The sequence below is a fragment of the Primulina tabacum genome, chromosome 3, assembly GCF_025594145.1.
Source record: "Primulina tabacum isolate GXHZ01 chromosome 3, ASM2559414v2, whole genome shotgun sequence".
NCBI classification, from domain to species: Eukaryota; Viridiplantae; Streptophyta; class Magnoliopsida; order Lamiales; family Gesneriaceae; genus Primulina; species Primulina tabacum.
Genome location: NC_134552.1, coordinates 8,744,647 through 8,757,767, shown reverse-complemented (window position 1 = coordinate 8,757,767; position 13,121 = coordinate 8,744,647). Strand labels below are relative to the sequence as shown.

At 34.0% G+C, this 13,121-nt stretch overlaps 3 protein-coding genes and 1 non-coding gene across 4 annotated transcripts; 1 reads left to right on the top strand and 3 right to left on the bottom strand.

Annotated features, from left to right (window-relative positions):
• Nucleotides 1-3,943: 3,943 nt before the first annotated feature.
• On the bottom strand, nucleotides 3,944-6,351 carry LOC142539964 (uncharacterized). Its single transcript, XM_075645756.1, has 2 exons — nucleotides 6,124-6,351; nucleotides 3,944-4,236 (listed from the first exon to the last, which is right to left on the bottom strand). Exons 1-2 carry the CDS (start codon nucleotides 6,207-6,209, stop codon nucleotides 4,131-4,133), a joined length of 192 nt encoding a protein of 63 aa, XP_075501871.1. The 5' UTR covers nucleotides 6,210-6,351; the 3' UTR covers nucleotides 3,944-4,130.
• Nucleotides 6,352-7,515: 1,164 nt separating this feature from the next.
• On the top strand, nucleotides 7,516-8,912 carry LOC142538935 (serine/threonine-protein kinase-like protein At5g23170). Its single transcript, XM_075644234.1, has one exon. It carries the CDS (start codon nucleotides 7,606-7,608, stop codon nucleotides 8,638-8,640), a length of 1,035 nt encoding a protein of 344 aa, XP_075500349.1. The 5' UTR covers nucleotides 7,516-7,605; the 3' UTR covers nucleotides 8,641-8,912.
• A 1,113-nt stretch (nucleotides 8,913-10,025) lies between these two features.
• Nucleotides 10,026-12,603, bottom strand: LOC142539963 (small ribosomal subunit protein eS12-like). Its single transcript, XM_075645755.1, has 5 exons — nucleotides 12,459-12,603; nucleotides 12,101-12,150; nucleotides 11,388-11,673; nucleotides 10,423-10,488; nucleotides 10,026-10,312 (listed from the first exon to the last, which is right to left on the bottom strand). Exons 2-5 carry the CDS (start codon nucleotides 12,106-12,108, stop codon nucleotides 10,253-10,255), a joined length of 420 nt encoding a protein of 139 aa, XP_075501870.1. The 5' UTR covers nucleotides 12,109-12,150; nucleotides 12,459-12,603; the 3' UTR covers nucleotides 10,026-10,252.
• Nucleotides 10,764-10,860, bottom strand: LOC142541238 (small nucleolar RNA Z161/Z228). Its single transcript, XR_012819302.1, has one exon. It is a non-coding gene; the product is annotated as a small nucleolar RNA Z161/Z228 (small nucleolar RNA).
• Nucleotides 12,604-13,121: the final 518 nt, after the last annotated feature.

Below are 13,121 nucleotides of genomic sequence, written 5' to 3'. Positions count from 1 at the left end.
TTAGCTATTAGGTCTTTATGTCCAGTAAAAGAGTTTGATTGTCACGTTTGCCCATTGTCTAAGCAGAAACGTTTGCCTTTTATTTCAAACAATTCAATTAGTGAAAATTTGTTTGATCTAATACATCTTGATATTTGGGGCCCATTTTCTACTTTGAGTATTGAAGGTTATAAGTACTTTCTCACCATTGTGGATGATCATTCACAATTCACTTGGGTTTATTTCCTCAATGCTAAGTCTGATGTATCTGACATATTTCCCATTTTCTTCAAGATGATTTCAACCCAATTTGAACGTAAAATCAAGGCTGTTCGAGTAGATAATGCCCCTGAGCTAAATTTTTCTACTTTCTTTCATAGCGAAGGCATCATTTCTCATCACTCATGTGTTGAGCGACCACAACAGAATTCAGTTGTGGAAATAAAACATCAACATATACTCAATGTGGCTCGTGCTTTACTCTTTCAGTCATGCATTCTTTTAGTATATTGGAGTGATTGTGTTCAAACTGCTGTGTATTTGATCAATCGAACTCCCTCTCCTCGACTTTCACATAAAACTCCATTCGAACTATTGCATCTCGAACCACCTTCTTACTCCCACTTGAAGGTTTTTGGTTGTTTGTGCTATGGTTCCACTCTCTTGAGCCATCGTAATAAGTTTTCACCTCGTGCAATTAAGTCTGTGTTTTTGGGTTATCCATTGGGTTTTAAGGCATACAAACTTCTTAATCTTGTTACAAATGAGATATACATTTCTCGTGATGTGATTTTCCATGAAACATCTTTTCCTTTTCACAGTGAAACATCTCTTTTACACTTAGATTCCTTCTTAGATAATGTCTTACCAACACAATTTGAATATACTCAACATGACCCGATACATTCAACTCGTTCCAACAGAGTAATCAAACCTCCACGTCATTTGAGTGACTTTCATTGTTATACTACTGCTTTCTCTTCTTTTGATTGTACTGCTCACCCACTGTCTTCTACCCTCGGTGATCATCGTTTGTCCCAAGCTCACAAATCTTTCGTACATGCTATATCCTCTGTTGTCGAACCAAAGACCTTCTCTTAGGCAGTTGTTCAACCTGAATGGAGACAAGCCATGTCTGAAGAGCTGCGGGCTTTGGAACGTAATGGAACTTGGTCCATTGTGTCTTTACCCCTTAATAAGCGTGTTGTGGGCTGTAGATGGGTGTATAAAGCAAAATTCTTTGCTGATGGTCGCTTGGAACGTTATAAGGCCAGACTCGTAGCTAAGGGCTACACACAACAAGAGGGTATTGATTATCTTGAGACATTATCTCCTCTCGCCAAGTTGGTAACCGTGCGAACTTTGTTGGACTTAGCTTCCATTCATGGCTGGTTTTTGACACAGCTGGATGTAAATAATGCATTCTTGCATGTTGACTTATCTGAAGAGGTATATATGTCGTTGCCTCCAGGCTATCAACGACAGGGGGAACCTTTACCTTTGAATGCAGTTTGCAAATTGCATAAGTCTTTATACGGTTTGAAACAAACCTCTAGACAATGGTTTGTCAAATTCTCTTCCACTCTACTTCGCATTGGTTTTAGTCAATCTCATGCAGATAATTCATTGTTTATTCGCCATCGTGGAGACGTGTTTTTGGTCTTAGTGGTATATGTGGACGATATAGTCATCGCCACAAACAATGAGGAAGAAGCCACTGATTTAAAGACATTCCTGGACAATCAATTCAAGCTAAAAGATTTGGGTGCTTTCAAATACTTTCTTGGAATTGAAGTGGCACGCTCATCACAAGGCATCTCTATATGCCAACAACACTATGCTCTTCAATTGCACTGCTGACACAGGCCTTACTGGATCTAAGCCGCGTACCACGCCGTTAGATGTAGGCTTGAAACTCAATGAAGAAGAGGGTGAGTTACTCCCTGATCCTTCCGTGTATAGACGTCTTGTGGGTGAATTTCTTTACCTCACTGTCACACGCTCTGAATTAGCATATTCAGTCAACAAGTTAAGTCAATTTGTTTCAAAGCCAAGGGACACACATTTACAAGCTATATATTCGGTACTGAAATATGTTAAGGAACAGTAGGTCAGGGCTTGTTCTATAGCTCCTCGTTCAACCTTAATCTGAGTTTGTTTTCTGATTCTGACTGGGAAACATGCCCCGATACAAGACGCTCAATCTCTGGTTTCTGTGTTTTTCTGGGAGAGTCGTTGATATCTTGGAAATCAAAGAAACAACATACGGTTTCCAGATCATCTTCCGAAGCGGAGTATCGATCAATGGCGAATGCAACATGTGAGGTGGTCTGGTTGCTTTCATTACTCAAAGATTTTCAAGTATGCTATGATGCTCCAGTACCTTTGTTTTGTGATAATCAGGCAGCCATGCATATCCCTTCCAATCCTATGTTTCATGAGCGCACTACACATCGAGATAGATTGTCATGTGGTCCGGGAAAAAGTTACAGGCTGGGATCATCAAAGTATTGTATGTGGCATTGAGTTTGCAACTTGCTGATTTGTTTACAAAGTTTCTTTTGCCCACACGGTTCCGAGAGCTGTTATCCAAGATGGGTATTAACAATATTCATTCTCCATCTTGAGGAAGAGTATTAGAATAGTGTTACACGCTTTTGTATTAAGGAAATACGTTTTATGGAGATTATCTCTCGTTTAAGGAAATAGTATTAAGGAAATACGTTTTCTTCTTCCTTCCATTTTTACTATAAATAGGACATTCGCTGTATCCTTCAGATGATCTTTTCTCAGTATAATTGTTTGAGTTTTATGGAGATTATCTCTCGTTTATGAAAATTCATTCGCTAATAAGATATTATGATTCTCTTAGATTAATTACTCAAAAATCAGCAACAACTCTTCTTTAAGTTGAAAATTTGTACAAAATATTAAAAACATGATACTGATATATGATATTTGAGTATTATTTTTTTTTTCAGATTCAGAAATAATATATGATTTTTGAGTATCAAAAAATATAAAAAATATCGACATTAATGACAGTTAAGATATTTTGCGATGTCTAAACCAACTATCAACTATGAAACAAAAAAAATGGCATCAAGAAATTAAAGACATCAATGTAAAAAAATATTATTTTTCCTATCATTTTTTTTATTAGATATAGAGATGAATTTAAACTTAAAAAAAAAAAAATACATAAAAAGATGAAGGTTTCGCCAAACGAGACACTGATAGTCTAGTAGAGCTGCAGGGCCGACGGAAGTCGACAATTTTCTGACCCCTCAAATATGAGATAGTCCAACTTGTCTAATATCTAATAAATAAATAAATGGACAGTAATATAAAATAGATGAGTTGACAATTTTTCGATCCATTAAAACGATGGACCATCACGCCTAATAACGATGGGTTGCATGGAGATGCGAGCTGATCCGTCCCGCTAGCCTGTCTAACAATGCTATAATCTAATACACTAGAACATGTGTTGCATATATTGTTAATATTCTTTATATATATGATAAATATCTATATAACATATATTTCTTTTTTATTTGTTTTAACATTTTTTATAATTTTAAGAATGATAAATTTTGTGAATTGGTACAAGTACCCCGAAACAAACAGATATGTGAAACCTCTAAAAATTTCTTTCATGATCTGGAATATAGATAGATACTGGATATTGGTGAATGGAAAAACAAACTAAAAAGATAAAAAGATTATATATATATATATATATATATATATATATATATAATATATATACAGTTTTGATATCCTGCACACCTACCGTGCATACCTTTGTGAGTATCGATGAGGTGTCACTCGTCCATTGGATGCGCAATTTTTCTATATTTCATCACATTCAATGGGTGAATGACACCTCATCGGTGCTCACAAAGGTGCGCACGGTAGGTGTGCGGCTCCGTTCCGTTTTTATACGTTCACCAAGCAAATATGTTCCAAACCACCGTCAAAATTAAATCAGTCCGCCACGCTCTAGTTGTGATTTCTATACAACAAAATATATACCATTTGGAGCTACAAAAATTTCAGGACAGACAAGATAGCATGTTAACAATAAATCAAGTCAATGTTGGCACCATTTCTAGCTTAAAAAAGGGCGAATAAGAATTCATGAGGCTTCACTTGTTTATTTGCTTTAGAAGAGTGGATACAGAAGCGCAATGTGTTGATTTATAGTCGCATTGCTCGCAGCAAGATTGCAGTAACTGAATCACTCTAACACATCTACACCAGAAAAAATGAATCAAGACAAGATTCAACACAAAAACTAGCCATATATATGCGTGAAAGTATGAAGATAGGAAAAGGTCAAGGTTTAGTTCCACAAAAAGTTCATAGAAAAATGATGGATAACTACAACCATGAATGACAGGATATTCCAGAATGTCCCTCCACATGATATAAGATTGAAGTACATTTGTTCGTGGGGATACGAAATTATCCATTATAGTTAGAGAGATAACCTAAAATGACATGTTTTTAAGAACAAAAAACATACACCGATAAACATTAGGGGAACATATCAACTGAACAGGGTAGAGGAGAGTATGGTGGTTGACAACAGGGAACGAAAGTATAAAAGTTCAATTATATCTAGTTGAATTTCTGAACAGCGTGCGCAATGTAACAGATGCATAATTTTTCAGTACACCCAATTACACCAAGTTATCCTAAGTTGGAGTTTGCCAAAGTTAGCTCTATTCTACACGTACTGCAAGGAGCAAAATGTTTTCTTGTATTGTTTCCATAAAGAAAGAGAACTTGTTGACTAAATTAAGGTAAAATTTTGGCATAGAAACCACAAAACATCATGTAGTTGAATCAAGAAAAGTTGTCACCATACGGCCAAGTATTTTTAAAACACGATCCACAAAAATAAGAGATAGCACAATCCCAACTTAGAAACCACACCATATGACCAAAGAATGGGCAAAATGCATTTGAGCCCCTTGTTTTATATGAAAGTACCAAATTCCACGAGAAAAAAATATAGACATAAAAACTCATGTTATTCTGATTATGTTGCCAAAAAACCCCTTGCTCTTCAATGATTTTGTTCGCGTAATACTATTTTGTATTTATTTATTAAATTTGACCCTTTTAAAATATCTAATGATTCAAATGTATTTTCTTTCAAAATTTGAAAGTCAATTTCTTCTTTTTAAGTACTTACCAATAAATGAGAAAAAAATTGAAAATGATGAGATACGATCTCCTGGAGTTACATGTATATTTATACAATTTCAAATTTTAATTAGATTAATTAGGTGTGAGAGCGAAACAACAGCCGTAAAAATGTGTGCAGGCACATCATGGGGAAAATAAGAGGTTTCTAGCAACATATTCAAATCACAGGGTGATGAGCATCTATTTTCTTAGAGGGCTTTCGGTTACTTGCAAATATCACAGAAGCCGGAAAAGGAGGTGACTTTTGTTGTTTAAATACTCACTATTTAAAGAGAACATCAAACCTAACAATTCCAAAGCGGACATCTTCTTTGAAGCTAAACTGTAACTCAAAGTTTCAATTCAGACCACCATCCTTGAAGTTGAAAATTGAAAGAACTTATCTCTCTATATGAATGGCAGGCCCATGATTATCTCCTATATTTTTCACTCTATGTATTCATCACATGGACATTCTAAAAAAGAAAGATCTTTACAGATTTCCATCCATAAGTATAACTCAGAATGGCGTGAAAATCAACCGAAATATGTGAGATCACTCATGGCATTTAGTAAACTGTGAAAACGTAATATAGGTAGAATATATTCAAGGAAACAAGAGCCTATTCTATTCAAGTGTTAATATCATGATCTTGTTGAGGGTGATGTATTTTGGATTCACAAAAATCACAAGGTTAAATAATTAAACTTGAGTATGTTGACCCTTTCCTATTCAAATTCAATAATTGTTCCAACTGCATTCCATGAACTAGATTAAAGAACACCACCATTAATAATTCATCACAAAACAACACTCCAATGTGTAGAATTAACTTTCTAAGAAAATACGCAAATTAACCGTCGAAAATACCAAATAACACAAATGAGTTATAATTTACCAAAAAAATCAAGGAAACAAAAACCAAACAATACGAAAAAGGTCACCTCTGAGGGAGGAAATTGTTCTTGGTTAGGCAAGCTTGAATATCGCAAGCTTGTTTCTTACATGGCTCTTTACTAGGCTGCGCCATTTTTCTCTGCAACGGATCGTCGCCTGATCAAATTCTCGATGATTCGACTGTTACGTGGATTGAATTTGAGGATTTATATAGAAATCGGTCTCAATTTCGTTGGATATCGTTCAGACAGACACCTAGCACAAGTAAACCCCCTATTTTTTATTTTATTATAATATATATATATATATATATATATATATATATGGGCCGTGGTTCGAAACCCTGGGCCCTTGAAAAGCTAGATGAGGCGGCCCCTTTTTTCAATTTTTTTTTTTAAATTATTTAAATTATTTTTGTAATTATAAATAAAATATATGGAACTTTGTTTTATACATATAGTGAATCAATCAACTAGAATATGATTATTAATAAGGAGTAAACTAAATTAAGAATAATAATAAAAATAAAAATAAATTACGTGAGGCAAATTAATAATAATAATAATAACATTATAAATATTAAAAATAACGGTATTAACAAAATTTAGAACAGTAGTCAAAATAATAATATAATATTCTAATTGGTATTTTATTGTATTTCAATAACTCCTCCTATTTGTTTATATTTCAGAAAATATTATATGAACTCGAATACGGTGAAAAATATAATATATTTGTAAATATAAACGGGGCCGGGAAGAATAACTTTGTCCATCAAATTTAACCAAAAACAAGAAAAGGGAAAAAAATATTATTTTCTCACATATCATCTCTCGAACCAAATATATAAGATATCATATTTAACTGTATTTACTTTACCTTTTAATTCACTAACATGTTATATATATAAGATATGTAATAAAGAAAAAAAATTGGGCAAAAAAAAATATATATATAGCATGCTAAATCATTGACATCTTTACCTTTAATATTAGAATTGAAATACCCTTTTGCTTTTTCCCCAGACGAGGATTTAAAATATATTTTTTTATGAAACGGTCTCACAAATATTTATGAAACGGATCGATTATGCTCATATTTACAATAAAAAATAATAATTTTGGTATAAAAGTAATATTTTTTCATATTTTACACAAATAAAATACATGTCTCACAAAATTGATCAATGACAGCAGTCTCAAAATAATTTTGTAAAGGAGTTATTCCCCTTTCATACTTTATATGTTCTTTCATTATTTTTAGCTTTAGCTTTTAATTTTTCAAACATATATTATCCCAACTAAAATCGAAGAGATCCAAAAAGTTGATAAAATGATATTTTAAAAAAAAAAAAACTTTAAAAAATAGCATATATATATATATATGTTTAAATTTAAATTTGTTCACGTAATCAAATAAAGCTACCATACTCCTCCTATTCACATACCAAAACAATCCATCTTTTTCAAACACAGCAAATATTTATATGGAGAGGACGACAAGAAGAGGAGTAAAAAGTTTTTTAAAAAATGAATGAATTTGAATTCGAAGAACTTGAAGCAGCAACAGCAAATTTCTCCCCTTCGAATTTTATCAGCAAAGGAAGCCATGGAATAGTATACAGAGGTGTTCTCAACAATGGCAAACATGTAGCTATCAAGAAGAAATCTTCATGTCTTCAAAAAGTTGAAGACAGCTCGAACATCGAAAATGAAGCCCGAATGATGTCTTCCCTCCGTCCGAATTCTTGCCTGGTCGACTTTCTTGGAATCGGTCACGACGGTTCCAACAACAAAGTCATCGTCATGGAACACATGCCCAACGGCACGCTCCACGAGCTGCTTCACTCTTGGGTTATGCCTCCGCCAACATGGGGAAAACGTCTAGATATCGCGCTGCAAGTGGCTAATGGGGCGCGCTTCCTCCACGAATCGAACCAGCCCCCTATCGTCCATCGAGACATCAAGTCCACCAACATATTGCTCGACTCCAATTGGAACGCAAAGTTGGCTGATTTCGGGCTGTCAGTCCGGTTAGAGGGTGACAACAACGCAACTCTGCCTGCAGGTACGATAGGGTACTTGGACCCAAACTATAACACTCCAGGCAAGCTGAGTACCAAGATTGATGTGTTCAGTTATGGGGTTGTGTTGCTTGAGTTAATATCTTGTAGGGAAGTGATGGATGTGCACAAATCACCCGTCTCGATTGTGGACTGGGCTGTCCCATTGATCAAACAGGGCAGATTTCTTGAAGTTTGCGACAAACGAACCCGGCCACGGCCTCACCTCTATCATAATATCAAATGTCTGCTGAGTCTCGCAGCTCGTTGTGTGTTACCTGTCGAAAGCCTGCGTCCTTCCATGGGCGAGATCGTCGCAACATTGGAAGATCCAATGCCGGAGCCCATACGGTTTCCCTTGACCATGATCAAATTTATCTGTGGCGCTATTCGGAACACAAACAAGAGAAATTCAAACACCATGATGGTCAAGGGAACGGCGACTGATAGTGAACACAGAAGAATCATCGTAAAAAAATTATTATTGACGGTAACATCTTAAACATTCTTGTTTGTCAATGAGAACTCGAACAAGTTCTAAATATTGAGTATGTTTGTATATGTAATTATCATTATTTTTAATTATGTTATGACTTATGTGATTGTTGTTATATAAATATTATGTTTAATGCATTCAAGTATTTATATTTGGTGAGCTAACCATTTTTATAGATATAACGATCATGTGCCATACAAACACAAGAATCCGAGAGTAGTTGAAAATGGTATGGGAATGTAACAAAGTTTATAATATTGGAATCAATTTCTTGTTGATGTAAACACTTCTCTTGTTATCATACCATATTTTTTTAGTTTTATTTTGTTGGGTTTTTGTAATTTAGTGATTAGCACCTAATACCAGCATTTAATTTTCAAGATACAGGTAAGGTTTGCGTGTCTGCTTACTAATACCAATTATTACCAATGGGTGATTGACCAGCAGAAACTCATTCTATTTCTCATAAAAAAAAAATTTCGTCGACGAAAAAAAATGTCTATAAATAAAGTAGGTTATCTAATCGAAATTCTTGAATAAGTAAAACTAAAGCAAAATCAAGAAATAATTTGACTTTGGATAGATCACTAGCTGTCGACAAATAAAAGATAAAATATAATATAAAATGGGATGAGTGATATATTACTTTATATTACCTAAAAAAAGTAAAGTTAAACTTTTAATATAAAAATTGAACAATAAGATCCACACATATATAATAAACCCATCACTAAAATAAATTAGCACTGACTCGCAATTAATTAATGGAGGCACTTTTTTGCCGGTAACCACTTTGCTTGTAACCAAAAATCTGTTTTAAACAATACTCTGTAAAACGATTCATCATTATTAAAAAATATTATTTTTATGCTAAAAATATTATTTTTTATATGAATATCGATAAAATTGACCCATTTTATATATAAAAATCCATCAAACCTCTCTTGACCTATTAATTACAACTAGATCAACGTATTATTCTTATTACTTTTACAAATTGATTCAAAAGAAATTATTTAAAATTTTCATTTTTGTAATACATTTTTAAAAACCAAAATAGTCGTGTTACTTTTAATTTAACACAATCTTACAAATAAACTCGGATGATAAAATTATAATTCTTACTACTATCAACAAATTATTGGTAATGTAAGCATGAAGCACGTAACTATTATGTAATCTACACTCACACACAAAGAAATAATTTATCCTTTAAAAATATTAAAACAAAATCTTCAAAAACAGATTAGGAGAACCCAATTTTTTCTTAAATTTTTAATAACTTAAAAACAATCAAATAACTTATTTTAGCATCTCATATGCTCTTTCGAAAAAAATAACAGATTGTTTGGCTCTTACTATGCAATATTATGTCTTCAGCATCATATCCGTATCGGGAAGTTGACTGTTTATTGAATCAGTCAGATGATAAATAACATAACAGAAGTTGAAGATGATGTGATAAAAGACAGCAAACATAAATATTTTCCACATATCCAAAACCACGATTACTCGGAAAGAATTGTCGAAACTAACAGCACTTCAGTCAACTGCAGCCATGACCAAGGCACGTTATCGTAAAACCGGCACAACACGAGTTCTTTCGTGTCGAATTGATCTAATGGGATTTCACATACTCTTGAACTATATGAAGGCCCTCGCTTTCTTCTCCGTAGTCCTGCAAAAATTATTATAGACCATAGTTTCAGTGTACATGTTCTTAACTTATAGCACTTTTGTGTTGCAAAATTCAATAATTCATGATTAGGAATCCAAGGCCGGGCTTACCTTCACAACGACGCAGGCGCAGCCAACCACTTTCCTAGCTTTTCCTTCAGAATCGATCTTGCATAGCTGAAAGCGAGGAATATAAACGGAACACATGTTATGCTACTAACAACCGAGCCAATATTAATAAGCAACAATACAACACAAAAACCAGAAGACAAAAAAAGGAGCTAGGAAACACATTTTTCAATTATTGGGGTTCCACTATCTATCTTATGGAATTAGTGTGATCACTCCCACCAGTTATCACATTTAATACAGAATCAAACTAAAAAACTTCAAGTTTCCATTCAGGCCGATATGTAATAGAAGAGGTATGCGAGGTATGCGTACAGGGGAAAAACCATCAGAGAAACAGGATATCACATCAGCAGCGACACTGGAAGGTGTCTAAGACGACCGTCGTGAGATATTAAATCCTTATTCATCATTTGGCTTCCCATACAGAGTACAATCTCGAGGTAATCAGAGAAATTTGAGGCAAAACAACAGACAGCTACAGCACATTTCTGTTACAGAGACAAATTAATGGCCAAACAAATAGCAAATATCCTTTTTTACCATTTTAACTCTAATTTGATCCAAGAAATGCACTTGGCCCATTTCTGGTTGCCAACTCAACACACTTTTCGAGAACGTGAAACCAAAATTATAATAAAATGGATGAAGACTGAACATGTTTCCTCCTTAGATGTTCTGGTAGATATGAAATAAACCTACACAAAGTCAACTGAAGGAAATTGATGATGTCGGGAGCTGCATTCATCCCTAAGGCATAGCAGTAAGTGCCGAAGAGTCAAATTCCAGTCCCAGAAGCCTACTCTACACTACCAGTTCTAAAAGTCAACTCAATTACAGACAAGTGTTTTATAACTATGGCAGGGGTGATTATACAATTCTATTTCTACAAGGAGAAAATACTCGATATAATAAAATTAAAAAGGAATAAGATCATTAAAACATACTCCAGACCACTCGCCCAGGGTTTTAGCATTTGGAACCGAAATCAAGCTAACATTATGATCGGCACACAGAGCTTTAACCAATTTAACATAATCTGGCTGGTCACAGTCCTCTGCTAAAACACAAAGTTGAGCAGCATGTTTCTCAATAACTTTGGCAGCTTCATGAAGCCCTCGAGCAAGGCCACCATGAGCACGTGATTTCCGAAGCACCAGTTGCAAAGCTGTCATTATATCCATAGGCTCCCCAAGAGCAGGGGCAGCAGCCTCTACAACAGCAGGTTCCTCACTGTAACATACGGTAATATCATGGATTGGATGACCACAATGCAAACGGAGGAAATAACATAAGCAAAAGAAAGAATCACCAACAAAAAATCTAACGTTTTCTTGTCAACCCATAAACTTCTGTGGAGCTTGTAATCTACTTCACATGAACTAGAACAGACCAAGATGAAACAGACCCAATCTATGCACGTATTAAAGATCCAATCTGGCAAGCAACATATTTTTACAAACAACAAATATGTATCGACTTTTTATATTTTGCAAGAAATCGGGAACGAAGGCAAAAATAAAAACTAATAATCCATTCCGATGAAACTTGGAACTTGGACAATTAGACCCACATCACATTTGAAGAGAGTGCAAGTGCATAAATAAACCAAGCTTACAGAAAATATCTTATATGAAATAAAGTTAATATTTCCACTCACCCCGACATTTTTCTTCCAAGATCAAGACTTGTGTCTCCGAAGCTTCTGATCTGTTTCCACAAGTAAAATAAGCATCTCCAAGAGCTAAAAAGAACGTGACATAACATAACAGATATATGCAATTAAAAAAAACCAAATAAATACTCATCATTCGATTTAACAATAAACATACATAACATAATCACTGAACATCATCTAAAAACACAAAATAAAACACGAAAACATTCAACGATGACCCATTACGAAATCAGCAATTTTTCCACAATGCAACAACTAAAAAGAGATGGATTATGTTAATAAACGTCAAAATATATAAATCTAAGACGCTATAAAAAATATAATGTAGTGGGATACAGACCTTAAAATGGAGGCAGCGACCGCAGCGGCGTCGTGTAGCGATGTCGTGTTGGAGGAAATGGGAAGGGTGGCGGTGTTATATAGAGTGAATGAAGCGATAAACCCTAGCCAGGGGAAGCTTAAATCTACCAATTTACTATAACACCCTTGCCTCCTTGCTGCAAATTACAACATATGAAAACCTAAATGGAAACCTGACAAGTTGATTAGTTTGCAATTTGCCCCTGCAATCATTCATTTATTTAATTTAACCTCTCTTATTATTAGTTGCATCATTATCTCTCTCGAAAAATGATTCCTTGCTTTTGGTTTTAAAAAATCAATTTTGTTTGTTTTTTCTTAACTCAAATTCTACGTTAGTTTAATTAAAATCCAAAACAGAATGAGATGATGGTTCTGATTCTACAAAAATGATTATAATATAAAGTTAGTATTAGAACGACTTATTTATCCAAAATTATCACTTCAAATTTTCAGTTTTGTTTTCAAACACTATTCACTTCTTGTTATTATTCACTACTTCATCATCATGAATTTAATTACTTTTTCTTTAAAAAACACTCACTCAGTAATTTTTATTTAAAAAAATCAGCTATTTTAGATATATAGTAGTAGTATTATTAAATCTTATAATTGTTACATTATATTTAATTTGAGATACATG

What these genes read in the sequence shown, in the direction of transcription:
- LOC142539964 (XM_075645756.1), bottom strand. Translation starts at nt 6,209, where the DNA reads ATGGCGCAGCCTAGTAAAGAGCCATGTAAGAAACAAGCTTGCGATATT. An exon ending in AACAATTTCCTCCCTCAGAG is followed by an intron (nt 4,237 to 6,123) that starts GTGACCTTTTTC and finishes TTTCTGGTGTAG; the next exon opens with ATGTGTTAGAGTGATTCAGT.
- LOC142538935 (XM_075644234.1), top strand. Translation starts at nt 7,606, where the DNA reads ATGAATGAATTTGAATTCGAAGAACTTGAAGCAGCAACAGCAAATTTC.
- LOC142539963 (XM_075645755.1), bottom strand. An exon ending in CCCTGGGCGAGTGGTCTGGA is followed by an intron (nt 10,489 to 11,387) that starts GTATGTTTTAAT and finishes CCTCGCTTTCAG; the next exon opens with CTATGCAAGATCGATTCTGA. An exon ending in GCGCCTGCGTCGTTGTGAAG is followed by an intron (nt 10,313 to 10,422) that starts GTAAGCCCGGCC and finishes TAATTTTTGCAG; the next exon opens with GACTACGGAGAAGAAAGCGA.